The following is a 14072-nucleotide window of genomic DNA, read 5'->3' as shown; positions in this document are numbered from 1 at the left end:
GAGAAGGGGCAACTTCGGTTATATCTGTAATCACATGTCACAAGTGAGAAACTGCTTCAGGTGAATTCTGACCCCTCCATTCAAATTACTTTAAATAGCATGACATGTATGATGGATGTTTCTAACAACTGTCATGGCACACAATTATCTTGTCTTGTCTACTGGCAGTTCACTTACATCGAAATACAAGTCTTTCAAAACTTTATTTGCGTAGCTTTGGACATATGGGTTAAAATGACATTTTCTGGGGATGTTATAACACTGTGAAAGCCACAAGTGAAAAATATGAGCTGAGAGATGATGACACGTAATGACACTTTTAAAAGCACTTATAATCACTGGAAATTGAAAGCATCCTACAAAACACAATGCAACAAAGAGAAATGGTACAAATGATTTTTGAATACTTTCACAAGTTTACAAACTGCTGCTGGAAAAACAACCACATATATCTTCATAAAGTTCAACACACTTCTACACTGTAAAAAGCAATTGACATTTAGCAGAAATTTCTGAAACACCAATGTAAACATTCCACAGGGCTCACTTGCATTTTTGTTACCTGAACATAGATATTTCTGATCATATACAGATTATATACAGAGATAATAATTTAGTAGAAATAATTACTCTACTTACAGTGTAGTTGACCCCTCATGCAACAGACCATTTAACAAATATTGAATTTTCCCTCATCTTGCATCCATCAACCACAACCTTTTTACATGTTAGCCACTTTTAATATGTTTCTACACTAATCAGTGCAGATGGTCCAGGATTTGATTAAAAACACAGTCTTTGTCAAGACTCTAACATTGAGTTCCACTTAGACTTGCTGTTCATGACCATCTATAAATATATACATTTTCAAAGTCTTTCTTGGCGAGACCAATTTTGGTGACTAGCAGAATTCTGTCGTCATTAACTGAATGTTCAGTATTTTTCTAAATGGATCATAGTGCTTACAAACATTCTGTCTTCATTTGAAATTACATTGCACTATGGATGGAGTGCCTAATTTCTGCACCCCTTGTGAGTTCTCCCCCTGTAAAGTTTTAATAATTTCCTCAGGTAGCATTATATTTTCTCATTTGTATATTGTTATATATTGTACAGGGTCACATTATAGGCTGTAATAAAGAGTGAAAATGTCAAATCAATTGAGTTATTTTAGAATCTCGCAAATATGCAGGTGTGAACTCAATGTACATCTAAAGAAAATGGGGCATGTGCTTAACATTTCCACAGAAATTGAGCAAAAGTGAGCTTTTTTATAAGTGTGTCGTCCAGCCTGTTCGCTGAACTCCTCCACATCAGTTTTCTCATTCACTATGGCAAACTGCACTGTTTCCTGTGACTTGAGAGCGTTTTGGTTTGAAATAGGTACTGCAAGAAATGTGATGTTAAACTTCAATATGTGATTTGCTGAGTTACACATTAAGTTTTCAGAAGCAGCATAGTAACACTTACGCTACAGTGACAGTTTCAGCTGATGAGTGTTTTCCCCACCTGCACTTTCTCCACTCAGACTATTCTGTATTTAGCTGATGCACCTGTTTAAAGTAGATGTTGATGACAGCTGATGGATGCAGTGACTCAGAACGAGAGTCTTTCTGTCCACAACATCACCCTCCCATGTCCTCCGAGACAAACCCCTTAAGTTGTAAAAGTGGTCTCATCCTTCCCCCTCACTTCCCCATCATCTGCCTCGGCTTCAACAACAACAACGCCATTGCTGAGTGGCCCATCACTCAGGGTGCTGCGGAGCGTCACCCGGGTGACACTGAGCGAGTACTTCCTGGGAGCGATGTGATGTGGCCGATGGCACATGACCTCCTTGAACATTTCTCTAAAGCGTGTGGACATGAGGTTGTAGAGGATTGGGTTTACGGCTGAGCTAAGGTAGAAAAAAACACCGGAGATAATGTGCACATACTGGAAGATCTCCAGGTGGTTTTCAGTCCAGTCATTGATGAAACTCCACATGAGGCGGTCAGTGTGAAAGGGGGCCCAGCAGATTGCAAAAACCACCACGAGCACAACTAGAAAAAACAAAAAAAGTGAGAGGAAAAGACAATGGGAGACACAGTTAGACAGGATTTTACAGGGTATTGATCAATGTTCCCGACATGCTCCCTCTGTTCTCCATCAAATTGTGCCTCTGGGGGCTGTGAGTCATTGATGCACTGGGAACACAGCCTTAGCTTTAGTTCAAACACATTTTAAAGATATATTTATTATAACTGAAAAATACACCTTTGAAGTCCTTACTAATATCATCTACTGGTTCCTAGTACTAATCCTTAACTTGGTTTTTGTGTTGCACTCAGAACAGACCTTGACACTCGACACAAAAACACATCAGAAACCAAAGGCTGAATTAAAAGTATGCATGAAGATAGAAAAGAGGAGACATTTTTAAATAATAGTAAGTCTACATTCTTACCTTTGTTATTTTGGTTTGAAAGGTAATTATTTTATTTTACTTAAGGGAGACATTTCTGTCTGAGTTCTTTAATAAATGTAAGGTGCCCAGAAATTATTGAATTTAAAACAGTATTGTAAAAGACTGATATGAAAGGCATGGGTACTTACTCCCTGTAAGCTCTTACAAAGTTCAACAATAGAAATTTTGAGTTTGACTGTGAAGTTTAAAATGGTTCACTGTAAGATCTTAATTGGTGCAGCTTGTGAAGGTCAATTGCCAACACCAGTCATTTTGTTGCATTTAGAAGATAAATGGTTGTAATACACTGTCCGAGCAGTGCAATTGTTCTGAGTGTTGAAAAGAACATGCTGGTTGCATGATTAGCATATATGACAAACTGTGACTAACTGTGATAGCTCTGAATGAGTCTTTGTTTCTGATGGAGGAAATGTGTATGAATTGCTGGTTTTTTGTGTCCAGACACAAAGACCTTCCGTTTTATGTCATAGTAAAAAGAGAACCTGGCAATCCTCACATTAAGAAGATGTATTTAGTGAACTATTGTCTTGGAATATTAATGAACAATAAGACCAGTTATAAATATAAAAATAATTTCAGCAGATTTTAAATCTACTCTACTCTAGGTTTTGCTGCTGATCCTCCCATCTGGCTCCTTGAGATGGATTTGTTGCTTATCATAAAAATTTAAATGTTGCTAGTTAGCTCCCCTTTGGTGGTGGTGCCATCTGTCCTTCATGGCTTTTAAGAAGCACCCAGGAATGGACTGGGAGGTGATTTTGGTGACTGTGTGCCACACTGTGCCAAAATGCTTTTTTGTTCAAACATAATTATTACAAAACAAACGGATTTCAACTCCACACCTTTAAAATGACTTAGGAGGTCCCAATTGTTTCCAATTGTTTTGCTGATAGGTGAGTAAGGCACACATTTTCCAGTTGTTGTTATTTGAGAAAAGGCAGAAAAAGAAGAAAATCTATGGTTTTGAGAGATGAAGACAATTTGTTACTTACACAACATTTTAGTGACCTGTTGGCGACGTGCCTTCTGCTGCTGGGTACGGATGTTACAGAAGCTGTCCTGTCCAAAGCCCGACTTGGCCTCTAGTACCTGATGCATCTTCTCTCGCTTCAGCTGCAGTCCGATCAGCATGTAGAGAACGCTGATGATGAGCATTGGCAGAACAAAAAAGAGCAAAGTGGTCACCTGGATGGTCAGATTGTACATCCATAGTGGTTTCACCAGTGTACAGATCGCAGAGTCAGGGATTTCCACATTTTCGTTCCCAGCTGGGCCGAGGAAGCTACTGTAAAGGATGGCGATCCCATGCAGACTGGTGTTTGGAACAGCACACAACACTGACACACTCCATACCGTGAGGATGACCCGTTTGGCGTGAGTGCGTGTCACAACATACTTGGCTCGCAGTGGGTGCACCACAGCGATGTAGCGCTCCACACTCAGTGCTGTCACGTTGAGGATCGATGCCAAGCAAACTGTCTCGAATAAGAAGGTTTTGAAGTAGCAACCTCCCTTCCCAAGGAGAAAGGGGTAGTTCTGCCACAGCTCATACAGCTCAAACGGCATGCCAAGCAGCAGCACCAGCAGGTCTGACACCGCCAGGCTGAACAGATAGTAGTTTGTTGGCGTCCACATCACTTTGTTGCGTGCAATGACACTGCAGGTCAGCACATTCCCCAACACGCCCACCAGAAAGATCAACAGGTAGATGAGACAGACAGGGAGGAACACAGATGATCGACGAGGACCCAGATATTTTTCCAGGTAGCCTGCCAAACATGCATCATCAAGATCGATGTGGCTGCCGTTCATGCCCGAGGTCAGATTGGTACACTTTTCCCCAAGTGGACAAAGCCATCCTCCTTTTTCAGCCATTAGATCAAAAGAACAGTTGGCAGTTGACATCCTGCTGAATTAGTGGAGTCAGGATCTGAGGGAAAAGATACAGAAGAGTCATCTGTGTTAAATTGGTACAGACTCACACAAGAATAATGATGATGGTTGGTAATCACATTCACACAATTCTTTTAATTGGACAATCAATTTCTACAGATGAGTGATTTTTTATTATAGTTGAATAGGAATCAAATCTCTGTTAAGGAGTTTGGGTGCCATCATCACATTAGGAAAGAGTTGTCTCACATTGACAGTCATCTCTCTCCATCACATTTCCCAACCAATTTCCCACACTCTGAATTGAAGTAGCTATGACAGCTGTTTCTACCAATGAGTTTTGAACATAAAACTGAGTGATTGAAAGATCTCAAATTCTAATCTGTTTGGTTTGAGCTCAAAATCACCAGAAGCTCTGCCTCTGTGCTTGAATCAACTCAAACAAATGTGTTGAAACTAATTGGTAACATCATAAGAGCTACTATGCTTCAAAAACAACCAACCAGACTAATCTGCATTGACAGAAGCTACTGTTTACTGGGAGGCTATTATAGCTTTCTGTCTGTCTGTTAGCACATTATTCAAAAACTACTAGACCATTTTTGAAATGTGGAGGGGTGGGGCATAAAACTATGACTACATTCAATATGACAGGGGTGCTTATGCTTAGGTAATGCATCTTAACCTTGTTTTGCTCATTATTTTATTCTTATCTTATGAATCAGAGTAATTTTTTTGAACAGCTACAGAGCTAGATACAGTATATTAATACTGTAAGTAGGTGGAGTTGGTGGAGACCAAAATAGCCACATTTATGGTCACAGTGCCTTTCTCCATGGTAATAAAGAAACATGGCACCTGGTTCAGTAGTGTGTCTCATTGATATGCATTATAAGTTTGGGAAATTTGAGGTCTATTACAGAAAGAAAAAGCGCTTCAGTACTCTTACATACATTTCATACATTTTTAGGAGAGCTATTTTATTGTTGTCTTTTGTCATTTTTTTCAGCATTTCTCAGAACTGTCCAATCAGTATATTTGTTTCAGTGGCTGGAGCATGCTGATATGAGGTCAATACAACCAGACTCATAGCAACTGTGATGAAAGGTCTTTTGTGGTAGGGTCCCTATTATTGTGATGACCTTGTCTATTTGAAGCTCAGCAGGAGCAGCTTGCCAGTGGGAGGGGGGTGGGGGGGCGTCCCTCCTTATGTGACTCTACATAATGAACATCACTGCTGCTCTGAGTTTGTCTCTCAGTGGGGGGAGCAACTTTATTTGCTGTATTGTGAGTCCTTGTGCCGCTGACACACTATTAAATTCACCACGGATGGTAAGTGTCATAGTTTTATGTGCCTTGTGTCTCACCCTGCAGGAAGCCAAACTATTGGTTCAAGTGAGAGCCTCTGGAGTCTCAGCAGACTTTCTCTGCCTGGCCTCCTAATATTAAGATAGGTGAAAGTCTGCATAAGTCGATGTGAGAACACAGCAGGGGATCCTCTGCTGGATTCACTGCATGTGAGTGAGTGGGGAGCTAAATGATGAACATGCAAGAGATGCCAAAATGAAAAAAACTTAAAGAAAACACATTTTTGGGATGAAAAAGCGGAGCCGCACATGTAGAAGACACTAATAAAGAATCCTAAATCCTGCGGAGGATGAGTTGCTGTTGTGACCCAACTCTCGAGAAATTGTCCATAGGACATGTCTGAAAACAAACTTTAAAAAATCTTTATTAGTTTAATCCTAACCACCAAACTCATTTAACCCATAGCAAGATTTTTTCAAAATGTTTAATAGGCTAGTGCTTCTATTGGTTTTTAAGGGCACGTCAACAATGTGCTGGCGCCGCACTTTTACCACCTGGACCAGATCTATCCTGCCAGTCTTGGGATCAAACAGACGACCTTTCTGTAACCTTTAGGCTGCTGCTTGAGCATTACAGGTGTAGAGGCAAATCAGCAGATTCATGTCAATGCCCGCAGTATACTGTATGTCCTTGAAAGGTACTTGACCTGCTGTTCAAAGGAAAACGATCACAAAGCATTGAGTCATTATGTATGAAATCTTTGAAGGCTTCTGAAGCTCCGTTTGAGGGAAAGTAATAGTAATGATGATGATAATCATATTCCTGGTTGAAAAGTTAATGTGCAATTCCATTGATAAATGACTGTTTGTATGTAAAAAATTGAATTATTTGAGTGGTTTGTAATTTTATTACATGAATTAAATTTCAGTATGTTTACAGAGGAGAGATTTCAGTATCAAATTGGAAGTATTCCCAACAAAGTCTGCATTTTGTCATTCTTCAATTTACATTGGGGAACACGGAAACGTTCATTTAGCTTAATGCCGACTTGTGACATGGAGGTAAAGTGGAAGGATATTTGCATTTTAGAAAATGAGAGGTGGATAATGAGAAAGACAGGGAAAGGGTTTTCCTGCCCGTTACATATGAATGACTTCTGATGATGGGCTGTGTAAAATACTACAATGATCTTACCAAACATTTACATATATCAATCAGAGGCCTTTTCTGTCTGTTGCTCAGAGTGTCTGTGTTTCATCAGGATGCAGCTCATGTCTGTTGACTTACCCTCTCAGTCTTGACAGAAAATTAGCTAACCCAATCACAAGTGAGGCATGTTGGTCGAGTATTGAAGGTGCCACATCCACTGAATTAAAACAATCAGCATACCGTGACCATTCCCCTGTGGCTTTGAGTGCAGCCACTGCTGTGCCATAAATTAATTCACTTGTCAATAGGATTTTACATCACAGCGCCTGCTGTCATTCAGGTCACTTGATAGAGCTCCGACAGCTTATTAGTATTCTGACAGGGCCGTATTTCAAAGAATAAAGTCGCGTTCTTTATAAATATAGATACACTACTGTAATGAATGTTTCAGTAACAGGATCTACAGTGTATTCGATGCATTACTGGATGACACATCCTAATGAGTATTCTGCAAGTCATATATCACAAATATTTTGCATCAAAAATCTCAGTAAATTTAGATTAATTTACATTTTTGCTAAAATGAATACACACTAAAATCAAATATCCCTTCATATCTAATATAATGGATTATTAGATTTGCAAGCTTTAAAAGTATTTTTTTTTCCAGCTTAGATAAATTGTTTTTCCCACCTCAGAGTCATGACTTGTTTTCAACTAAAATGAGTTAAACGAAGTCCAAACATGAATTGTCCTAAAATCAATGTATTGAAGTGTCACTTCTGGAAACTCCTGTATTCAATCTCCTCACCTTTCAGAGATCTCCAAGGTGTGGCAGTTTATTATTCTTTATTTATCCCCACGGGGAAATGCATCTTCTGCTTTTGAAAGAAATGAGCTGCAGCTAAAGCTCTCGCATTTCAAGCAATAATCCTCTCATGTATGCAATAGCAATACTTTAACTTTAACTAGTGAAAAGATACAACATAAATCAATGTTCCATACAGCTTTTATTAGGTGCACATCAGCTGTGCAGTGTACAGCTCATTACAAACAGTATTCTGCAGTAAGCCACTTTATGCCACTCTAGTGCAACAACATATCCAGCCTTCAGCAGTTCAAATGCCTTGTGTCTGATTCCATCGCCTTGCTCAGAAGCTGCTGCCCTGCAGTCGCTGTCCTCGTCCAGAGAGCCCTTACATCTCTGTGCTTTTCTTTTTCCTCCAGATTGATGCCATGAATAACCCATATCACAAGTTCCCATCGAGAAAAGTCAACACAGCAAAATAAGTGGAACAGCAGCGCAAAAGCCGGCGCTGCTCCCGATGAGAGTCAACAGTGTCACAGTTACTTTATGGGATGAAATTGGGTTTGAGCACAGAGTTCATGCAACCTTTGCTGTTGTTGACTTTTAATGTGCATAATTAGCAGTAATTGTGGAGAACTTTTACAACGCTGCATCACATCTTATGGTCCAACAATTAACGCATTGATTCCACAGAACATCTCTGACTCTGTTCTGCATGAAAATGCTGCAATTTTCCTGATTTCATGTCATACTCATACTCCCTTCTCACAATCGTGACTCCAATATGTTGTTTTCCTGGTCACTTTTTTTTCTACGGTTTAATTTCGAAAGCGGAAAGAACCTGGACAGATTACACCCAAGATGATAATTTAGTTTAAATTCATTAAATCTATATTTAATAAATTGTAATGGGCCACCGGGACAAGTTTTTCAAATTATTTTTCAATGCTTTTATTTCACAGATATCCTAACTACACTTACTTGATTTGTAGGTTGCACCCCGAAAAATCCAGTTATACTAAACCTGGCACTGCTTTAAAAGAAAGTGTACCACTTAACTAAATGAAGGTCACACGAGAAATTAAATTATAGCCTCTGTGTAGTAGCCTCAGCAAATCCCTTTTTTGCTGGTTACTTGCACAAATACTAATGAACTGATATTAAATGTGTTTTTTAAAAGCAAGTTATTTATTAAGAAATTCAAACATAGCAATAATCACTTATATACAGTATATTATGGCTGCATTATGATCCACTACATTCATTCACTTAAGCTTAAGTGCAACGCGATCAGGTGTTTTTTTTCTAACCTCATTTACTATCGATTTCAAAACATGACACCATTAAAATAACTGGAGCATAAAGAAGAATTTTAAAATGTGGATTTATAAAAAAATAGTAGGTTATTGAATTGGTTAATTAGACATCCAACAGGATCCTCTCAGTCATTTCTCTACGAAATTATGGATTTACAGTGAATTAATCCAGAACTCCTAATATGTAATTTTCCAAAGAGTATAAATTGTCTTACCTCTAATGTGTTTCCCTTGTTGTTATTGCCTGGTGTAAACACAGATTAATGTCTTGAGAGGTTGGTTAACAATGAGCTGCTCTCTCAGTCCACTCTGCTCCCTGTCTGATGCTTTCTCTCCTCTAGCCTCTCTCATGATCACACTCTCTCTCTCTCTCTCTCTTTCGCTCTCTCTGTCGTCTCCTTCTCCTCTTTATCATTCTCCCTCGCCTCCACCCTCTCTATACCACACATGTACCTGAAGACAACTTAACCTTCACTTATAATTCTGCCAACTATATAATTACTATAATGCTAATGTTGTACAACATGCTGCATGGATATAGAGCTTTTAGTCCTCCAGTTTGAATATAATACAGTGCATAATATATTTCACACTTTTCCCATGTACTATATAGGTGGAGATAGCTTGGCATGTTCATTTTTCCAATCTGTGGAAGTGACTCCCACAATGTTGCATTCAATTAGAAATTATTGTTTATCTCTACATGGGCTGTAGAGATCCCGTGGTATCACTGTGCAACTCTAGAGAGAGAAGACAGTGAGCCTGAGTTGCAGGAGATGGACCGACGGCTGTCAACATTATCTGTTGAGACTTAGTGATCTAGGGGGCAGTGAAGCATTGCAATGCGATGCAGGAAGCTCAAGCCCTTATACAAATTCATGTGGCTCTATAAGTAGAAGGAGTATTGACAAGTCTGCAGCAAACTCTCGTCGAGACTCTGACCTTTTTCATCCAAACTGGCCTGTACTCAAAAAATCACTCATAACTTCAAGGTGTTCCTCAGAGACAACTCGTGCATGGCCAAAGGATGCGTCGATTGTGCACCTTCTTCTCCTGCATTCACTATTGGGGAACATTTCTTTTAGCACAGCCAGAATCTGAAAATTGAAGAAAAAAGCATTCTAGACCATAGCCATCTGTCCTCCCTTCTCATCTACATCACAAGGCTCTAGGAGTGATGGTGTTGCGCTGTTGTGCATGAAATGGTCACTGTTCCTGCTGCACACAGATCAGTTATATCCCTTTGATTTTAATGCAAAGGTCTCCTCCTCCTCACTATACCCGAAGAAGAGTCTAAATCAGTCCTTCGCTCATTATTAATTCTCTACCGTGTGAACTCTGCCACAACACTTTCTTTTTTAAAAACCAAATAAAAAACATTTTTTCTGGGCAAATCAATATATTAAATTATGTCATTAACAGGTTAAACTTCTGTTTGGATTACTATTGACTGTAATGATTCTCCGGTGACATGGTGGTGCAGTGTTTAGCACTGTCTACTCACAGCAAGAACGTTCCTGGTTTGAATCCCTGTCTGTGAAGTGCAGCTTCTGTGTGGAGTTTACTCTGTGTTAATCCAGGTTTTCTCCTGGTACTCCAGCTTCCTCTCACAGTTTTAATACCCAAATGTAGATTGGATCAGACTATTTGGAGACTCTAATGGTTGTTTGTCTCAGAATGTGTTAGCCCTGCATTATGCTGGCAAACGCCTCTCAACCCTCAAAAAGTATAGGTGATACAGTATATGGATGGATGGAGGATTAGACATATACATTCACTCTATGTTGTATGAAATGTGTTATGGGAAGAAACTTTACTTGATTTATGGGAAAGAGAGTCCCTTGATAGAGATGGGGTTTGATCCCAGCCTCTTATACTCCAGTAATGGCTTAATGCCATTGCCTGAGGTTATGATGGAGATTCTGCCTGTACATAGTCAATGATTCAACAATGTACGCAGGAACACTGTGTGAGAATTGGTTGGTGGAATATATAGACATAAATAACCTGTGGTGAACTTACATATTAAATATGTCAGATTCCCTTAATCATATAATCACAGGCATGGTTTGCTCCCACCTGATTCAGGGCTGATTGCGTTCCCTCCAGTGGATAATGGGCCATAAAGAGGAAGCACAGCCGCAGCAGGTGGACTGACTTTATGTGTGCCCTGCTGGTGACAAATATCGGGCTAAGTCGGCTCCACAGAGGAAAGAGAGGAGTTTCCATCTAGTACAGTGTAAACCACTTATAGTGATCATGGATATAGTAATCAACCATTGTTATGGATCAAAAAGCTTTGGACAGAGTCGTTCCTATACATATGCTATTTAAATAGTTCGTCGTAGTGATAAAGAAATCTGCTTACAGAGTTGATTTGGGGTCTTTTAATACATGACAGAAAAATTTGGACAGAAAAAAAGTTATTTACCGGCTCTGTCAGTAATTTACTGCCCCTATCTGTGTCTCTATCATTCAGGCTGCGCACTGCCAACTGCTTCCAGCCAAACAGAATACGCCCCACCATCTCCTTCAGCTCTCCATGCATAGACTAGGATTACAAATGATGTTGTTTTTAACCAGTTTGAGTTTACACGTTTCCCATTACACTGTTTGAGTGTGTGAGTGCCTGTGTCGGTGAGAGAGACGGGCTGATTTAATGTATAAATGCACACAGCTATGAAGAATGAATCATTAAGAAAAATGATGATTGTTATGTGATGATAAGTGTTGACGTTTTGATGTATTTTGACTGCAACAAGTCAGAGATGTCAGCTAAGAGAGAGAAAGAAAGAGAGAGAGAGAGCGGCTGAGTCAGTGTGTGTGTGTGTGTGTGTGTGTGTGTGTGTGTGTACGTGAGTGAGCAAAGTTACCTTTGCTTCAAGTTCCAGGGCTATCGTACAGAAGCTATGCAATTAATTTATAGTAATTAACCACAGTGATAATTTTGGCCCTGGATGAACATGATCACTATAAGCAATTTCCACTGCTTCATATTGTTCTGGACTGAGACCACCTCTTTTGGTTGGGCTGATTTTTGGTCCGTCGGTCCAGACTGTGGTCTGAGGCACCTTTCACACCTGTTATTTTTATTCAAACTCTGAAAAGTTCTTACATATATCCTATGTACATTGTATCCTGCCTCCTGAATGCTCTACCCAGGCACCACCGCTCGCCTGAATGTTCTGTAAATGTCCTTGTTGTGTTAGTGAACGGGTCTGACCTGGAAAATCTTTTGCTGCGTTCTTTATATGTAAGAGGCAAACTTTGAAATCTGGATAATATCCGTACAATGCATTATCCATTTTTCTGAAACATCTAAAAATAGCAAATTATCTGCGAACAGAAAGAAAAATCTGTAGTGTAATGTAATGCTCCAACATAAAAACTGCTCGGTAAGAACAAAAACAATCATTTGTTGATGTGATTGAAGACATTTATCTCACTTATCGATTTCATCCTACAGTGAACATGCTTGTCTCCCATCTTCACCACCTCCTGTCTGTCATTTTCTCTTAATCTCCTCATCCAGTCCTGTGGCTCTTCCCTAACACGATGCTGAGGAGCTGTCAAGGTGCTTTATTGTTGATGCTCAGTGATCTGTAATGGGCAGGTTTCCTTTAGATTGAATCAGGAATGAATAAAATGGAGACTTTTCAGTTGAAAATTTGAAAACAAAACCTTTATTTTATAAAACTTAATTCTACTCTCCCTGAAGAACAGTGGAAGTGATGGAATGACTCATTGCAGCAGCAGCAGCGAACAATTTCTTCCATCCTTCGGGCTGCAGGTGGCAGAGGAGCTCATATCACATACTTTGCCAAAGTTAGATTAAATTTAGAAATGCCAAACGACCTGGCTGTCATTTTCCAACCATCCCTCAGGTTCTCTGTATTAACATAAAACCAATCACCTCAATCTGAACTTGTAGATATCGATTATTAAAATGTCCTTGTGGTTCATCATTAACCCTTTCTTTTTCAGAGGATGTGAAAACTAATTGCTCTGGAAATCTCTCAAGACTATTATAATATTTTTCTATATTGCTGCAGTCATTAATAAAGTCAATAAGGAATCCATATCCATATCCATATCCATAGTGCTAATTAAAATCTGAAAATGAAGTGCTTCCACTATCTGAATTATCAAAACACAGAAGCCTATAAGGCAAGATGATTTCATCCAGTTTACCGAACAACACAGACTTCTTTAAATCTCTCTCCAGTATGTACTGATTGTCTGTAGAGTGATCAGTCTCACATGGGTAAGGAATTTCATCGCCCTGCATCTGCAAATGAACTTTCAGGGAGTAATCCTCATTCCAGGTTAAAAAACAGAGGAGGCTAATAAGAGTGAATAATTTAAATAGCGCACAGGTATCACATAGCATTTCAGTTTTTCATGAATAATCAATCAGTGCTGAGCAGATGTTAACCTGACAGGACTGATGCATGTTAATAAGTGACCTTTTACTCTCTTGTTCTCTCTCTCACTCACACACACACACACACACACACACACACACACACACTCTCTCACACACGCAGACACAGACAGACAATCACTTTCACAGGTTTTCATAAGAATTCATACATGGGAAAAATCTTGAGTACTTAATCTTAATACATCACTCACTCGCCAGAAAGGTATTCTGCATGTTGAATGAAGATTTTGAATGTTAAGGCACATTAACTTTGATTTATGACAACGACACTACATTGTCCACACGACCTTGAAGAAGAAATGACATGGGGACAATCATGATCAATATTTTTTTATTATTATTAATAATAATGACAATGATGGGGCGGCACAGTGATGCAGTATTTATGTTGCCTCACAGCAGGAAGGTTCTTGGTTCGAATCTTGAGCCATTTTAGATATATATAATGATAATGTCTGAGTAATTTGGTCCGGACCTTATTCAGGCTTTGTCATTCATATATGAAGAATGCAGCAGGAGATTGTCTTGGTCACCCGCATTCACAACAATAGAAAAATCAAGTCAGGGTAGGCTTCAGGGTAGAGCAGGTGGCAAGATATGATGTATACAATCATTGTCTTTCCAATTTAAAGTCTTCTTCGACATCTTTTATATGTATGACACCTCCTTTTCAGTAACTTTATTTCA

The 14072-nt window shown here is 39.3% G+C and overlaps 1 protein-coding gene across 1 annotated transcript; it reads right to left on the bottom strand.

Annotated features, from left to right (window-relative positions):
- Window positions 1–202: 202 nt before the first annotated feature.
- On the bottom strand, window positions 203–9281 carry nmur1a (neuromedin U receptor 1a). Its single transcript, XM_020080650.2, has 3 exons — window positions 9157–9281; window positions 3460–4397; window positions 203–2042 (listed from the first exon to the last, which is right to left on the bottom strand). The coding sequence occupies exons 2-3, from the start codon at window positions 4370–4372 to the stop codon at window positions 1657–1659; spliced, it is 1299 nt and encodes a 432-aa protein (XP_019936209.2). The 5' UTR covers window positions 4373–4397; window positions 9157–9281; the 3' UTR covers window positions 203–1656.
- Between the last annotated feature and the right edge of the window lie 4791 nt (window positions 9282–14072).

The sequence above is a fragment of the Paralichthys olivaceus genome, chromosome 3 (genome assembly GCF_024713975.1).
Source record: "Paralichthys olivaceus isolate ysfri-2021 chromosome 3, ASM2471397v2, whole genome shotgun sequence".
In the NCBI taxonomy this organism is placed as follows: Eukaryota; Metazoa; Chordata; class Actinopteri; order Pleuronectiformes; family Paralichthyidae; genus Paralichthys; species Paralichthys olivaceus.
Note: the sequence above shows the minus strand (reverse complement) of the source record. Positions and strands in the feature narration are given on the sequence as shown.